Source organism: Protopterus annectens, chromosome 4.part0, assembly GCF_019279795.1.
Source record: "Protopterus annectens isolate FY-2018-M chromosome 4.part0, PAN1.0, whole genome shotgun sequence".
Classification (NCBI taxonomy): Eukaryota; Metazoa; Chordata; order Ceratodontiformes; family Protopteridae; genus Protopterus; species Protopterus annectens.
In genome coordinates this window covers 401602357-401620034 of record NC_056733.1, presented here as the reverse complement: position 1 = coordinate 401620034, position 17678 = coordinate 401602357, and the positions used below count along the sequence as shown (strand labels likewise).

The following is a 17678-nucleotide window of genomic DNA, read 5'->3' as shown; positions in this document are numbered from 1 at the left end:
GGCTGTGTTCTTCATGTGCTTCAACTGTGCGTTACTCAGCTAGGTACCATATTTAACCACAGTCTGAATTCTACTTTTGTCCACACTGAATGGAATACAGTGACCATTTTCCAACCACAAAAGGGATGATTGACAAAATACAAGTGTAATTATATACCCTTAACTTTATTCAATCTCTGCTGTAAAGCAATGGAAACAATCTGCATACATATCAGACACAAGGTCACAGGTGACCTCCAAATACTCAATGTGTTGCAGTTAGGTGTTCTCAAGGGTAGCTTGTAGCTGCAAAACCTGGATGGATTCAAGACTGTGACCAGAGACATATACAAAGTGAAATCTGTACACACATCCTATCATAACTTGGCCAAGGCATTCAACACAATCCAACACTGGGTCTCAGTGAGAAACTAACCAAGGTGAATATCCAATCCTATGTTATCAGTTGGTTTGCAAGTGAGATCACAGACCAACAACACTCAGTCACAGTGGGAAACTTCATCTCAAGCAGCAGACCTGTCACCTGTGTGGTAACATAAGTGTCAGTACTGTACACCCTCGTGTTTGACATATACTTCTCAGAAGTCGAGAACACAACAGATTATCTGTGGCAAACCATCTTTGTGGCACTAATAACTGCTGACAAAGCCATGGCTGTTATATCAGCTGCACAAAAATGCATCAGCAAACCCTGTGATAATAACAAATGTTCCCGCTTATTATAAATTGAACCAAGAATACACTATTCCCCAATTCTGTATTGCTAGACCTTGGGACACATGCCGACTGCAACCTGGGTCTACTGTTGGGATGAAGGCATTCTACATCTTACATCTAATTAGCAAAGGCATTACATCAATAGCAAAACATGTTATCAATCATCTTTACTCATCCCTCATAAGCCGTATTAATGAACATAATCCTCCCTTTGATAAATATTGTAACAGACACCTGTACCAACTTGACAGACCTCAGACATTTCTGAGTAATAAAACATCAGCGGGTCTCCAATACGTGTCTTCTGTGGGCAGACTGAAGTAGCTGTCACTGTGTGCAGTATCATTTAGATAGCTTTGAGGCAGATTATCTATGCCTTACAAGGCTATCTGTGGCCAAAACGGGATGAAGATGCGGCACATCCATAAGCCATGTGGGACTATAGTTACCTGTTCCAGGGACCTCAGTTTACACTATGACATACACAGGATGTGATGGACAGACAGATACATCTCTCAAAAGTTGTCACTCCTCTGCAGTAGGCTTCACATCCATGCCAAGCAGAGCACCTCCATTACCCTGTTGAAGGACAGGCTGGATGACTTGATGTGAAAATATTATCTGCCATGGATCACTGCTGCTTCTCTCCTGGACATGGCTGGTCCTTGTTAGACAAAACTTGTCCAGGCATTATATCTGCCATTGAATATTATATTGTGATATAACAGCTATGCTTCTAAACACCATCAGGTCATTACTCTAGTTACATCCTGTGAACCTTGGAACCTGTGGTGATGTACATACAAAAATGAACATTATATATTATAGATTTGTCTTCAGTGCTGACATACAATCCTGAGCTCTGAATCTGATGAGTTGACTTTGGATGTGTGCCCATAGGTTTGTACTAAACAATCCTTAAAGAGAAAGTAAGATATATTACTGAGACACATTTCATTGTCCGACTTCATAACCCTTACAAAAGCATCCACTATAAAGTAGGGAAATTATTATGCTAGCAACTGTTTAACTGGCTATGTACAATTTAACTGACAGATACAATTATCAGCTCAACAGCACAAATGGAGATAATAAATTCATATTAATAGAGATAGTCACCATCTGCATCAGACACATAGCTTTAGTATCCCTAAATCTAAAAGACAGACAACAGGTATATGTGGCACAGTCATCATTACTTCCACAGGGTGTTGTGTGGGGATGCAGGAGGTCTACATTGATACAAAATGTTGGCGAGTGTGTGTGTTTGTGTGTGTGTGAGTAAGCAAGGGAAGCAGGCAAGAATGACCATCTAAATGTTGCATGTGTGTCTGTAGGTGCCCTCAATGTGACATTGGTGTGAGAGTGTCTGCATGAACACAGACAAGCTCAATGTTAGCCCTGCATGTCTGTATGTAGGACAGCTGTGAGCTATGCATGGTTGAACTGACAGTTCATTGTCTCCATCCATGACCATGACCATGAGAACTGGCTCTGCCAAGAGTTGCACTGGCACCTCCACGCCCTTGGTTAGATGCTGTGCTACTATCTGAACATGACTGATGTCTGCTAGACATGCTTCCTTCATGGGAATGCCCAGGACCACAACCCATGGCCTGCTACATCATGATCAGGCACGGCCATGTTGGCTCTCAGCAGATGTAGTTGCTGACCTATACCCATGAGGCCGATGCTCCCTTCCCAGCACGCATTCCATTACAAACAATGTATGTTCCATGACAGATACGCAGCCCTCCCTCAAAGACACATCCTGTTCCAATGTGTCATTCAACTGTTTCAGGGAATCAACACCACGGCGGAGGCAGTCACAGATGTCAGACTGCACTGCATATCCCTGACCATTCTTCTGGAGTTCTTTTCTGAACATGTATGCGCCTCCATGATGGCCCTAAACATACATCAAGTGACATGTGAAGAGACACCAGCAACAGGTGGAGGAGGGACAGCAGGCCTCCTCTGAGCACCCCTATCAATCCGCCTGCATGACACCTCGTCAACAGTTTGGCTATGGCCAGTGCTAACAGTCTCTGAAGCAGCAGTAGCCACACTTCCCTGGTCGATGTCCTTTCCCTCCAACTGTCCAATATCTGTTGCCACAGTGGACTGTGTATATGTATGCATACTGGCTATGTCTAGTGATAATGAGGAGCGTCACTGGAAGTCAGCCTCTGTGTCAGATTCACCCTCTGCAAACCCTTGCTGTGCATCACATTGGCCACCATTATCATCAGAGTTTGATGAGACATTGACATCAGGTGATGTAGGTGAGACAGAACCACTTCCATGTTCACCTGTGATAAAAGGAAGAAAAAGAGGAATACATTAATACCTGCATTACTATGCTGCAATATATGTTAAGCAATTTAGACAGCTGTCACTATTAAAAACATTTATACCTCTCAACCTCTTAGAGCAAGAAATGTGGACAAAGCCACAAATAAAGGGTGGACAAATGCCCAAGAATAGGGACCATTGTGACATTTTGCTCTTATATACCTAGAAAGTTGATAGAATAACAGGTATTGCTTTACCATGACATTTCTGAAGGATATACAATCTGAATGTGAGATCTCTGTCATTATTTTATGTCTCCAATCATTAATGACTTGTCACTAATTTGCAAGTCAATCACTATGATCTTAAATATGCGCCTGAAATTTGAGTCAAGCATCAGGACATTCAGCAAATATCTGTACAGCTGACAAGTATGCAGACAGTACAGCAATCCATATAGCAGGCCTGAGATGACACTTTAGCAGATATGCTGGAATATATCGACAGTACTGACATAAATGTATTTTGCATACCAACTGCAGAAGCCCTATATCTCTGAATTCCTGACAGTCCTGAAAAAAGTAAAGGAAGAGGTTTTGGCAAAAGCACCACATTTAACAGTATAACAGGAGATAATACTTTTAATCATCTGTATCTACAGTAACTGCAGTGTTAACAAGAATGTGGCTGACAACCTCAAAATAAGTTTAAAACTGCAGCAATCTTAAATACCTCTACCAAACAAACATCCTGACACACATATAAAATATATACTCAATTACAGAATGAATGCAACATTATTCTACTGATGATCTAACAAAGCCTACCTGGAAGCTCCTCCTGAGATGCAGGAGTGGCACCCATGTGCAGAATATATTGGCTAATGCATTGCTGGATACTGTCCTGTGTGGCAGTGTTTGCCAGGAATTCCTTGGTGGTAGTGAGAGGGTGTTCTGCTGCAGGCCCACCACTGGTGATCTGTAGATCATTTGTCACTTCAGCTGCACACCTCCTTGCAGCATGAGTCATGTCCATGGCTCTGCGTCACACCTGCTCATAGCTTTGACTATGTCAGCCAATTGCATTAAGGTTTCAGACCAATTCGTCTCACAGGGCTGCAAGTTCTGACATATTGGCCTGTCCGCTGGACATCAGGACTGCATAATGTTGGCATATTGCCTCAATTATGTCATTCTCTGTCACAGAAAATGGGAGCCTATCACATAAATACAAGTAGATTGTGTACAGATAAAGTAGTAAAGGAAGGCTGTCAGGATTCCTCATTTGATTACAATTTAAAGATTCAACAGTGGTCAGAAAATAACAAAGAGGGGTACAAAACAAGGAGAGTAGCAAGAGGAACATATCCTTGTTTGTGCCATAACAGATACTGAACTGTGCTCACCCACTCAACACAATAGTCCATTCTAGCTTGTGCCATAGTAGGAACTCACCCCCGCACACTCACACAAACAAAATACTATTGTCTGGAATATATGCTCTGGCAACCCTTGCAGTTAGCATGATTTCCATATGTGCCACATGCCCAACTGCAACAGATGTGTGTCATGGGGATATCTCCAAGGCTCACTTAGATGTAGATGTATGCTATGCACTGGAGTCATGGCTGATGAAACCCATCGGAGATGTACACACACACACACACACACACACACACACACACACACACACACACACACACACACACACACATACACACACACACACACACACACACACACACACACACCTTAATGAGACATACAGTCCAACCTGTAATGTCATAGAACATGTTTTTCAGCTACTACACTCACAGCGCCAGTGCCTACATAACTCTGGCCAAGGACACCATTACAATCTGCTGATATGTCCCTTTATGCTAATAGCACGTGATAAGCTACCCAAGTTAATATAGTGGAAATAGCTGCAACAGGATCATCAAGGGACTGGGGAACACATGCTATCAACAATGCCAAGGTCACCACAGGCTGATGATGACATAGAGGAGGAACCAGCAGCAGGTGTGCTTGTAGGCAGACATAGCCATGCTCAGTATGTCCTTGCATTGGCTATGAGACAATCCATAGAATACTGACTCACCACCTAGGAGCCTAAAACCATCCTCCATCACTATATATTTGTACTAGGGAAGCATTAGAGATACCAGTTCTCAACCATAACTAAATCAGACAACAGGCAGAGGACAGACATGTAGAGTAACCAGACCAACACAGTCTTGTTAGTGCTATAGCAGACGCAAACCATTGTTCCCCCATGCCAAACAAACAGTCAGTGCTTGTTTATGACATCCAACCTGTCTTTCCTTAGTTGGCAATCTCATATCATGCTATTCCCAGTTAATATCCTTTGACATTATAAATGCAATGATATAGAATGGTGTACGCACTGTATGTCCCAGAGTACGGGACAGATAACTGATGAATGACCAAGGAACACAAACATGTAAAATAGGGCTGCATATTTGCAAGCAAAAATCATAATGGGGAGTGTAATCATTAAGTGCAGTATTTAAAAGTGAAACATTTCACTACATGTACAGGTAACGTAATATTTTATTATGACTGTACACAATTTTCAATTTGATTGTGTGCTGGATGATTGTTGATACTTGCTACAAAGGTGTATGTGTGAAACATAGGATTAAGGCACCCATCCTGTGTTCTGCATGTGCATTGGGTGGTGAATTGGATTGTAGACCTATGCAGGCAGAGTTCCTGTGTAGTAAGATGGTCTACTGTGTATGTAATACATTGATTTTATTTTCTGCCTATTATCGCTTGTTTTTCTTTCAATATTTGGAGCCACTGTTTGCGCATTGCTGTGTGTAGCACAAATGGCTTCAGCTATGCGCATCTGGTTTGCATGCAGAGCAACAGTGCACAAACTACAGAAGTGGACCACCCAGGTAGCAGACGGGAGCCAGACATTTAAAAATAGACCTGTGATGCATTCTCTTAATCTCAGTCTGCACAGGCCAAACCCGCTAAGTGCCATTGCGCTGCATGTAACTGTGAGAACCTCAGGATAAATATTAATGTAATAGGTTTTCCTGTAACTTATCTTGTGGGTGCAGATGTAAAGTGCTGGCCCGAAGTTCACATGGTCCTGGGTTCTGATACAGAGAATGCAACAGAGATTGCAACTTGTATTTTACTAATGTGACCTTGGATTAGATAGCAATAAAATTAAACATACACATGCATTCTTTCATCCTTCTACTGGCAACAGCTGTGAGTGTAGGACTACCATGGATAAGGTCTAGGGTTATAATACAGCAAACATCTGTCTTTTTCAATGGTGTCCCACTTCTCATTATAGTCACCCTCAGTGATAGCAGTTGACATAGTATTTCTTATATTATAATTCTTCAAGTGCTCTACCCACTCCATTATGGCATCTTTCTAGATTACACAAAACACCCTGAATACATTTATATGATTGTGCCCTCTTGAAGTCTACACTGCTTACTTTTTGTTTAGTCACCACCGTTGCTAAGATGGAGGTGAACCACACCGTTGATGACATGTTTCCAAATGGCTGCCAACTTTCAAATCTGCGAAGCAGCATCCTTCACTTTCTTGGAAAAGTAGTTCAAAGACTGCTGTTGTCAAATATCCTGTTGTAGTAACATTCTGAAGCAGACCTTTGCAATGCATCTCAAATGATCCTTCTTTATTATACAGGTCATTCACATTGCTACAGTCAGTTTGTTACATCAAAGTCAAACATTTACCCCTTTCTATATTATCTTTTTATATATGCAGTTATTTTCCTCTAAACAATGAGGTATTTGGTGTTTAAGCCCTACACTTTCATTTTTATTCTTTAGTGTATTTCCCACATTGCCTCCTCCTATTTATTCTTGCAAAAAGATGACATTTCCTAGAGATGCATGAATCCTACCTCTTATAAAGCCTGTATTACACCATTAGTGATTCTCCATGTAGGTAGCCGTGGTTTTTCAAATACACAGCTTGTCAGTGTCACAATATCAATGAGATTTTCTTCATTTAAAGCCACTGGGTTAGGTAGCATTTAACTAGACTGTGGCCTCTGACTCTCCTTAACTTCCATTTATATTTTCTAATGCAGTGGTGCAGCGGTTAGCATTGCTGCCTCACAGCAAGAGGTTCTCCAGTTCGATCCATGGCTGGGGTGCCTTCTGTGCAGAGTATGCATGTGCTTCCTGTGGTCGTGTGGGTTTCCTCCGGTTTCCTCCCACATCCCAAAGTAGGTGGATTGGACACTAAATTGGCCCTAGACGTGAGTGTGTGTGTGTGTGTGTGTGTGTGTGTGTGTGTGTGTGTGTGTGTGTGTGTGTGTGTGTGCCTTCTGTGGAAGGTTGGATGTTGGGCTGGCAACTCGACACCGTAAAAACTCCACTGCCAATCATGAGCAAACAGGTGATCCGCTGTGGCGACCCCTAACCAGGAAAAGCCGAAAGAAGAAGAAGACTGAGTTTTGACCCATTCATATGGGTACAATGTTTACCATTTTTCCCCGTTAAAAGTGACACTCTTTTAATGGGATCCCTGATGTTGGAATCTGTATGACAATCTATCTAACGAAGAAAACTACTGCAGAGATCCAAAGATCTTCTCTGAGATTAACAGTGTCGCTAGTGTACAAACTTTAGAAGAAAGTATCTGTGGATCAGTCCACCTATCCAGTTAACTTATTAATATATAAATAAAATCAATTAAACTTCCACTGATGTCTTAGATTTAGCCTTCTAGACAAACAAATCAAACAGAACACAAAAGTATAAAAAGATAAACTCATGGAGAAGAGAAATTTTGACAGAGCATGTGTACCTTTACAACTCTGTTTTTAGTTTACTTTAAGACTTTAGCCTTTCCATTAGGCCTTCTGCATCTAGGGGGCTGTTATGCAACCCTCACTGTTTCTCATCATTTATTGCTACATTTGCAGTTCCTCATGGGAAGGACAATTAAAGCAAATGCATTTATTGGTGCATTTTTTTCTTGTTTGTAAGATATTTTAATAGAGAGAATGTGGTGATTATTAAAAAAACAAAACGCATGAAATCTATCTCAAAAGAGTACACTTAGGGGTATGAAGACCATGCCTTAATTGAAACAGATACATATGAAAATAAATATGATCAGCACGGTGAGTAAAATAATAAGGTTTTAGATGATAGAGACGCTATATACAACTTTCTTTTTAAGCTGCATACATAAATATTTTGGATTAGCTTTCCTATTTTATGCTTTTGGCATATGAGGAGGATAAACTATGTTACTTAATTTGACATTTTTGGATATCATTTGTTATTTCAGTGAAGTATTTGACTTTATTAAAAACTCCTATAAGTAGTACATATTTTATATATAATGAAAAAGTCACCAGGGAAAAGACCAAAATGACTGTAACATGCATCACTTTTGAGACTTCCTTCAATGCAGATCTATTCCTTTATTATCCAGGTAAAGGATGGTCTGTGGTATGTATATTACCTAGCCTCTGCAGCAGTAAGGCAACCATTGTTAAATGACCTTTTGGTCTTCAGGCAGCAGTATATTAAGCAGAACTACCAAAGTCAATATAATCTGAGATGTAGAAGTGTTTAATAACAATCTGTGAGTCATACATGTCCTGCATAAAGTTTAGATCTAAATGGCATCTACAAAACAGTTATGGTTTAATTTTTTTTCTCTTTGTATTAAGGTATCAAAAACATGTGACTCTGTCTATGTCGATGGCAAGGAGATGAAAAGCAAGGCAAACATCACAGTAAATTTTTCCTACCTGCATTTAAGCACATCACTAGAAATGACAGTCTGGGCTCCTCGCCTTCCACTTCAGATAGATGTATCTGACACTGAACTAAGCCAAATCAAGGGCTGGAGGGTTCCTGTCACCTCATATAAAAGGTAAGATTAATCAATGTGTCGGCCAGAAACTGGGGGCGGAGATAAGCTTGTGAATAATCAGTGAATCATAGGTGACTTTTGTCAAATGCTCCCATGTGAATTTTGAAGACAGTGGACTGAAGAATGCAAACTTTGCTAGAATCAACCATGTGATAGCATTCATCATGCTCCTTTCCTTTATCTCAAGGCATCAGGTTTAGGTGGGCTAATTTGACAAGGAAAGTACCTCTGAGCTAGTAGTTTCCATTGTAAATGCTCACAAAATGTACTGCTTGCTGAGAAAGTTATGAATGTTTATTGAGATGTATGTAGTTTTGTTTGACTTTCTGCATTGCAGTGTATTAAGAAAAATATCACACAGTGTGGAGCAATGAAGTGTGATGTTAGTCAATAGTAATTACACCAGTCAAAACTTGAAAGCACCTTTAAAGCCAGTAATTAAGTGTGTGGACCTAAGCTGCCTGTCTCACATGTTTAAAGCCTGCAGGGCCATTTTAAAGGTTACAGCCACCTGATTACTGCACACTTATAGGTTAATTACTATTATTCTTTTGCTTGCTGTTTACCTCTTGTCAAAGTGTCAAGACATTTTTTTTCTTGTTCTCCAGGGGGCATGAATGTATTTAATTTCTGATTGCAGACACACGTCATATGGATATGTCAAATGTCTCGTTTTGTTAGAAAACAACCACTAAATTCATTTTGATTTCTGATTTCTCACAGATGACACGGGATCACTAAGGTAAACATCATATGTGGGCAGTGGCCTACATTAGCTCATCTATAAACAAGTTTTTAAAGAGCCAATGGTGCTTAATCATCTCAAATAATTTTATTTTGTAGCAAAACATGCATTTATAATGATACTTTATATAGTACAAATGCTGTTATGTGATAGGCGTTTGTACAGTGTATGTTAGAACTAAGCAGACATTCTGACTTTAGTTTATTTTTTCTCCATTGATTCCAAAGGCAAAAGGAAAAAAAATGTTAATATTGAATATTTTGCTTTACCATAAAACACAGGTTCATTGTTACTTCAGAATGATCGGTTTGATACCAGTCGGTATACACTTGAAGTAGTAGCCCAACAAATAATCTTCTATAGTGTATCCCCTACAAAAATACATGCATTTATTAAAACAAAATGAAAACTGAGAATTCTTATTTTCCTTACTGCTATGCCAAAAAAAATGTACTTGTCTAGCCACAGTTACAATTTCACCGTCTGCTTGTGTAGGGTAAAGGGTGAATCCACACTAGGCACAAAGTGTTAAGGTGCACAGTGTTTGGAGCAGTTCATTGAATTATCAGCAGTGGGACATCAATGCCTGGATTGCATTTTTTTATCAGAAATTAAGCATTTTAACACTCCTTGTTGGGTACTGTTCAAGCTCTGGATAAACAAGCTTTTTTTCTTTGCACCAAAGCTGGTCAGGTCAGGAATGAGCTTGCAGATGTCCACCAGTCAATAACACTCAATGCAAAGGTGAACTGCTGCCCCTAAATTAGGCATTTAAAATTATATCTTCAGGATGATGTTAGTGTCACATGTGGAAATGCTGTTGTCCAGGAATTACAAGCAGCTGCTACACAAGATAGATGGAAGGTAACATGCTGGCATGAGTGTTCGATGGTTCAGTTTAGAACTTGTGTAACTTAATGTGGATTATTTCTGAACACACATTCTGCTGATAACACAAACTGAATTATTGCTTTAGTCTGAAATGTGAGAAGGTTGACTTGGTCCCCTGATTTATTTTGTCAGATTCCATAAACCCTTGTAGTTATAAACATTTTTTTAGAAAAAGAGTCAATCTTCAAGAGACAGTTATTAAAATGCAGTCTACTTGTAAATCTGGTGATTATATTGAAATTTTTGCACTGATAAATTTAATTCCCAATATGAGAATATAGCTGCTAAGCTTGACCATGTTGACATGATAGGCAGCTATAGATACAGTTGTGTAGTAAGTGAAACTCTGTCAGTGCAGTGAAAGCAATCAGTTCCACACCATCTGCATTCAGCATCTAACACTCATTCAAGTTTTCTGGAGTTGGAGTATCCATAATTATTCATAACTTGGACATTTTGCACCAAATGCCACAAAATACAAACCAGGAACTTATTGAAGTCATAGTTCAACTCAGTAAAACAATCTATCATATCTCTGCCAATTGCAGATCCCCATATATGACCCTGTTATAACGTAACGTGTACTCAGGTTAGATTATCATCAATGCAAACACTCTTCTGGGGCATTTTGAGTAGCCCACCATCATATGCTTAACTTACACTTTCAACAACAGAAATATGCTCTCCATTTTGTAAATTCCAACTTGTTAGACAACACAGATCTCATTCTCAACAGAGCTGTAATCCTTCCAGATCTTGACCATACAACCATATTCTTAGCCATTACTACTCCTCATGTCAAATCTCACCATCTTGCTGTGATGTCCTCTCTTAAAATTCCCATCACAATCCATAATAATCCTACAATACTTAATGATTACTCCAAATTTTATTAATTACTCTGTATGGACATTTTCGTAATTGTAAGTAGCATAATTCCCCAAATAACCCCACGCCCGATTGCTGCTGTATGCTGTTCTGAATTTTATTCCCTTTTTGATAGCTGTATCACAGTGTCCATTCACATCTGCTATAAACACAAATAAACCTATATGATGGAATAATTAAACAAACTACTTAATATATCAAAATAAAATTACTAGATTAGAAGCAGACAAATATCTTGGGCTTAACAACATGGTAACATTAAAACCAGTATTAGTTGCTAAGAAGAAGAAATATAAATGAAAACTATTTATTAGATTTATGAAAAATATTTTCATGATTTTGTATTTAAATGTATTTTTACATATATGGTACGACTTTAAAAGTAGATATGGTATTAATTATTTGTTAATTGTTTGCTTTTTATTATTGGTGGCTGTGTCATGTGATGTGTTTTATTTTGATATATGAAGTAGCTTGTTGAATTAGTTCTGAATATTGATGACAGGTGTTTCCCGAAAGCTTTATCTGGTGTAAAATAAACTAGCATTTTTCCACTTGGTGTATGTTTTTTTGCATCCTGCCAGCTAATATCTTATGGATTTAACTGCAGTTAATCTGACTGTTTTTCTGTTTAACACAGAAAGTAATCATTTTTACTTTAGATCTAATTAGCAGTTTTTACTTTACATAACCTAGGATTTAATCAGTTTTTAACCATTGTATATCATAGCCATTTATATTATTCTCACTCATAACGGAGATAACAATATTGTATGGCATGGAATCAAAAGCCTTGACCATATCCAGATATAACATATCAACAGCCATCCCTACATTCATAGCTTCCTAGAGCAGGTTTTCCAAAAACAAGACTGATGACAAATCTGTGCTGAGTTAATTCCTGCCGTAAACTCACTGAAATAATATATTCTGAAATAACTCTTTCAATACCTTTTCCCAAGACACAGGTCAAAATTATTGGTCTGTCATTCACAGTCCTATTGGATCATCTTCCTTGGGTACTGGGACAGGTAATGCCCCCTTCCTAATACTTGATTATTATTCCAGGCAATATCTGCAATGTTACTTTCTCTAGTAGGATCCTTCACAACCTGAGTGTATCTAAGCTCCTTGCTAATATTTACCAGATCATCAATAGCCCCTTTGACACTAGATCTGTCACCCCAGAAGACAAGAGGAACAGTAAGATCTCCTGCAATAATTTCAAAATTACTGTCAAAATAGGATGTCAGTACTTTACCATATTCTGTAATCTCCTTGCTCTGATTCAGGAAGCTATAGAATAGATATGCCCTAATCATCATTTTTTAACATTAATACTCACTGCTTTGATCTCTTGAGTTTCTGCTGTTACATAATACATTTGATTCTAACTGATCATGGATGTATAATGAGACACCCCCTCCCTTCTTTGAGTGCCAAACATTGTAAAACTGGAAGACACAAACTCTGATTACTCTCAGAGAGCAAAGTCTCAATTACCTTAACAACATCAAAACCTTCTTGCTTATAAAGAATTGAATTTATTGTTAAGATTTCTAGCATAACATACAAAATTTATGCTAGACACTTTGTCCCTTTTAGCAGTGGCCATGCTGGTTTTGGTAGACCAAAAAGAAGAATTCACATGCATAACCTATTTCTTCAGCAGAAACCTGTGATCCAAGTGGCCTAAATGAATATTATCTGTCCTGAAAAAAGAGGTCATTAACCATTTTGCCAAATTAAAATAACATTAATAGATGCCTTGGAGCACAATCCTCTTATATTATTTTTAAAACATCTTGCTACCTTAATAATTAAACTATGACTAAATCTCAGTACAGGTATTAAAGTACTACCTGAAATTAGTACTGCAACAAACTTAGGACTAAGTTGAAAAACAAACCACCCTGGTGTAATGCAAACATCAGTATTTTGTACATTAAAAGGAAGAAAATAACATTAAAAATTAGGAAGTGCAATGCCTGGCAAGGTAAAGACTTACTCATCAATCGCAACAAGCAACTTAGGGCTACCAGACACAGGTTTTAGGTAAAAAATAGCCTCCCACTCCAAGGACAATCACATTGCTGACTAAAAAGGCAATACACAACAATGTAGGGATGTGCCCAACACATTAGTCATAGGTGACTCTATAGTCAGGCACACTGCTGTGACACTCACCAGACTAGACAAGGAGAAGGTTACTGTCAGCTGCCTGCCAGGTGCCAGGATCACGTCTATATCATGTTATCGAAAGCTGATATAGTCGAATACCTAATAATCGGCACCAAAATGTCGAGAGTAGTAAATATCAAAAGCTAATATAATCGTAACTGAAAATGTCGAAACGTTTTGGCTGGTCACTTCGCAATCCCTGCGTCGGTACATGTGAACAGTAGATTTTACTGTTCTAACGTATGTGACTGTAAATTAATATAGTAAATGCCCATACCACAGTGTAGAAAACTATAAATAATGACATGGCTTGCACAATAGTATATTTTATTCCATACACATTAAAACGTAGTGGAAATGAAAATAATTAATGTGAAAGTAACATTTACAATTGTGCTTGGTGCGTTCATAGACTTAATAAACTGATCTACACCTTCAGAAGCATAGCTATAGCTGTCAAAAAGCCTTCAGTGGTGTATTCGGAGTGTTTATTTAACACCGATTGCATCCTATACTGTTTCTCCAGTGTCTTTCTTTTCTTCGGTGAAACAGGTGAACCTGCCATTAGCTGCAGTCTAACTTCGTTAACCCTATTTTGCTCACATACTAACACATGAAGTACAGCTGCTATATCACATATACGCTTCCCTAAGAGACAGCGTATACGTCTGTGCCATCCTTCTACATAGTTTTGTGTCCTAGGTAAGGATAACGCATTCAGAGAGGAAATATTCCAAAACACAATGGGAAATATAGGAGGGAATCGTGACATCGTCATTGCCCTAGTTTGTACTTTTCTAGGGCGCCCTAATACATACACTTCAGTAAAATACATTAACAACTCCTTACCCTGAATAGGGAAGGTTGTACATAACTATTGAAATGCAGGAAGTATTTCGCTTTTATTCAGGAATGCTAGTGCAACTAACTTCTTAACTGAGTTGAAATGACGGAGATATCCCATATAGAGCAGCTAGTCCTAAACCTTGCACTTTCCGCCAGATAGCTTGGGCAAAGTGAAAAAGACAACCTTTGCTTACAACATCATTGAAATTTTGTTTAACACCTTTAATAGATGCCATCTCAAAATCTGTGAGGATGTATTTAACAGACAATTGCAATTTGTACGATGTCAAGAAGCTGAATACACAGTCCCACAAATAGTTATATGCTTTGTATGACTTTGTTGTCATTAGACAGTAAATAAGCAGTACACATTTGCCACTATCACCACATGTTATGAAGGCATGTATTGTGTACAGTTGTCTACAAAAGTGAGCTTTAGTAAGGAAAATCCCATCCATAAACCATATAACACTCTCACACAAATCCTGTAGATTTTTCTTAGTGGTAAATACTAATACATGCGTATTAGTGTGTATGTCAACCTTGCGTTGTTGTATGAATCTTCCTTGCTTGGGGCAATACTCGGTGGTGTCTACTGTAGGTAGAGAAGTGTGTGCAATAGGGTAGGTTAACATTTGTTTACGCCTCACCCTATTGACCTGCTGCAACACAGAGCTACGTGAGGGTAAATGCACAGTACTTTCAACAGAAGTAGATGCAATAACATCATCAACAAGTAATGCTGGTGTATTCCTACAATGTTGTGCTGTCTGTTTTAAGGTATGGCAAGCTGTGTATCATTCCACATCGGTTGGATCTGGAGCATGTTGGTGAGAGACAGTCCTTACTAACTGTTCACCATCTGCTACACTAACACTAATAGCCCTGCCTTTACATTTCAAAATTAGCTTGTACCTGCAACACCAGTAATGTTTACTTTTCACAGTCCTCCCTAAATTATACAAATAGCCATCTATCTGTAACATTTTCCTATGTTTCTGTGAGATAGCAGTTGTATATGTGTTACCTACTATTCCTGGACAGAACTGCGAAGTATCAGCCATGGCTTGTATGCTGTTGCGGTGTAACGCACGACATGTTTTGTTTTCTTACGTGATTTATAACGCATTCAGAGTTTACTTCCAGGTAAGCATGGAATGTATTATACCATTTACAGAGTAAATGTTTATACCTTTTTTATTAGATGGTGTATAGTACTGTGTTATACATCCTTAATGTATGCTTTACTAATTAATTACAAAGAAGCGTTCCCGGATGTAAGATGCAGTACATCACTGGTTCAAATTCAGAGACACTGCCTGGCTTTACTATCAAAAAAACAAACAAACACAAAGCCTAACTAAGTACCAAGAACTGCACAACCATGCAAAAAAATGCATGAGGCTGGACAAAAAAATCCTACTACACAACATTACAAACTAAATACCAACACAACCCACAAACATTTTGGAAAAATGTAAACCAGCTACTAAAATCCACCCAAAAGGCTACCCCCAAACCAACCACTCCTGACACTAAAGTTCCCATCGAAACACAATTCAACTCCCACTTTGTGAACTCAATTCTATCCTTAGTATCACAGGACAGTTCCTTCCTCACTATCCCCCCCAACACAAATAACACTAATACAAGCTTTACCCTCAAAACAGTTTCCACCACTTCAATCAAAAGTATGCTCTCCAAACTAAAAACCTCATCAACAGCAGCCGACCTACTCCCCAGCTATTTCTTGAAACTCACAGCAGATGCTATTGCTATCCCAGTCTCCACTCTCATAAACAGATCAATTGTTGAAAACTATGTGCCCAAACTCTGGAAAATATCCTATATTACACCCATACATAAAGGTGGGACCTCCACTTGACTTAATAACTACAGACCCATTTCTTTACTCTCCTCCCTGGCCAAAATCCTAGAAAAATGCATCCAGACCCAGATACTAACTATCTCCTAGACAGCAACATCCTTCACCTACTCAGCATGGTTTCAGACCTGCCCATAGTACCACTGCAGCCCTCCTCTGCTTTACAGACACAGTAAACCGTCTCAAAAATGAAGGCCTACAAGTGTCAACTCTTTTTTTGGATATGTCCAAAGCATTTGACACAGTCTCACACCAAATCCTGCTAAACAAACTAACCAATATCATCTATCAAATTCCACTCTTACCTGGTTCCAAAGCTACTTAACTGACAGGTACCAAGCTGTGAAATGGGAAAATTCTCTCTCCTCAGCTGCCCATAACTATAGGAGTCCCACAGGGTTCTATCTTAGGACCAGTACTATTCACAGTCTTCACAAATGACCTCCATACCTCCACACAGCATGCATCTACAATTCAGTATGCAGATGACACTACCTTAATCTGTGCTGCACAAAACATTCCCACCCTCCTGCAAACAACTCAGCTAGCATTCTCTGACATTGAAAACTACCTTACCAAAGCCCAACTTATCCTCAATCCAAAGAAAACTCAGCTTATGATTATAACCAATTCTAACAAAAACACTAACAGTCAGTTCACTATCTATTCCACAAATGCTACTCCAATTGCTCCAGTGGCACAGGCTAAGCTATTGGGAATAACCATAGACTCCCACCTAAAATTTGATAGTCATCTCAACTTAACTATTAAAAAAGTACATGCCAAACTGGGGTCACTCTACCGTATCAAACCATTTCTTACCAACAACACAAGTTCAGCCATTGCTCGCTCCCAACTTCTATCTCACACTACTCTACGCATCTCCCATTCTGACTAATCTCAACAAAACTGAACTAAGCAAAATGGAAGCTTGCTATAACAGAATTGCCCACTTTGCTGCAAATTGCTCATATAGAACTCATCACTGTACTGCTTTGAGACAGCTCCACTGGCTTGAACTGCCCAACCTCCTAACCTACAATCAGCTCTGCCTCTGTCATTGTATCTATTACCTCCCCAATAAGTTTCCTTCCCTCAAAAACCTAGTACAGCATCACTCAGCCAAAAGGCCTCTTAGATCATCAAGCAAACTACTACTAGAAGTCACCAACAGCTACAATAGGTTTGGAGATGCACTATATAGTAGTTCATTGGCTAAAAAATGGAACTCTGTCCCTACTAGAATTCAAAACACATCATCCAAAGCCTCCTTTAAAGACCTCATCAGGCAACATCTCAAGCAAAGTTGGCA

At 39.0% G+C, this 17678-nt stretch overlaps 1 protein-coding gene across 1 annotated transcript in view; it reads left to right on the top strand.

Annotated features, from left to right (window-relative positions):
- LOC122799352 (transmembrane protein 132B-like) overlaps positions 1 to 17678 on the top strand; it is a 2948958-nt gene that overhangs the window by 2847161 nt on the left and 84119 nt on the right. Inside the window, exon 6 of the mRNA XM_044068346.1 lies at positions 8725 to 8930. Within this exon, the coding sequence (XP_043924281.1) occupies positions 8725 to 8930 (206 nt within the window). The remainder of the gene's footprint in view (positions 1 to 8724; positions 8931 to 17678) is intronic.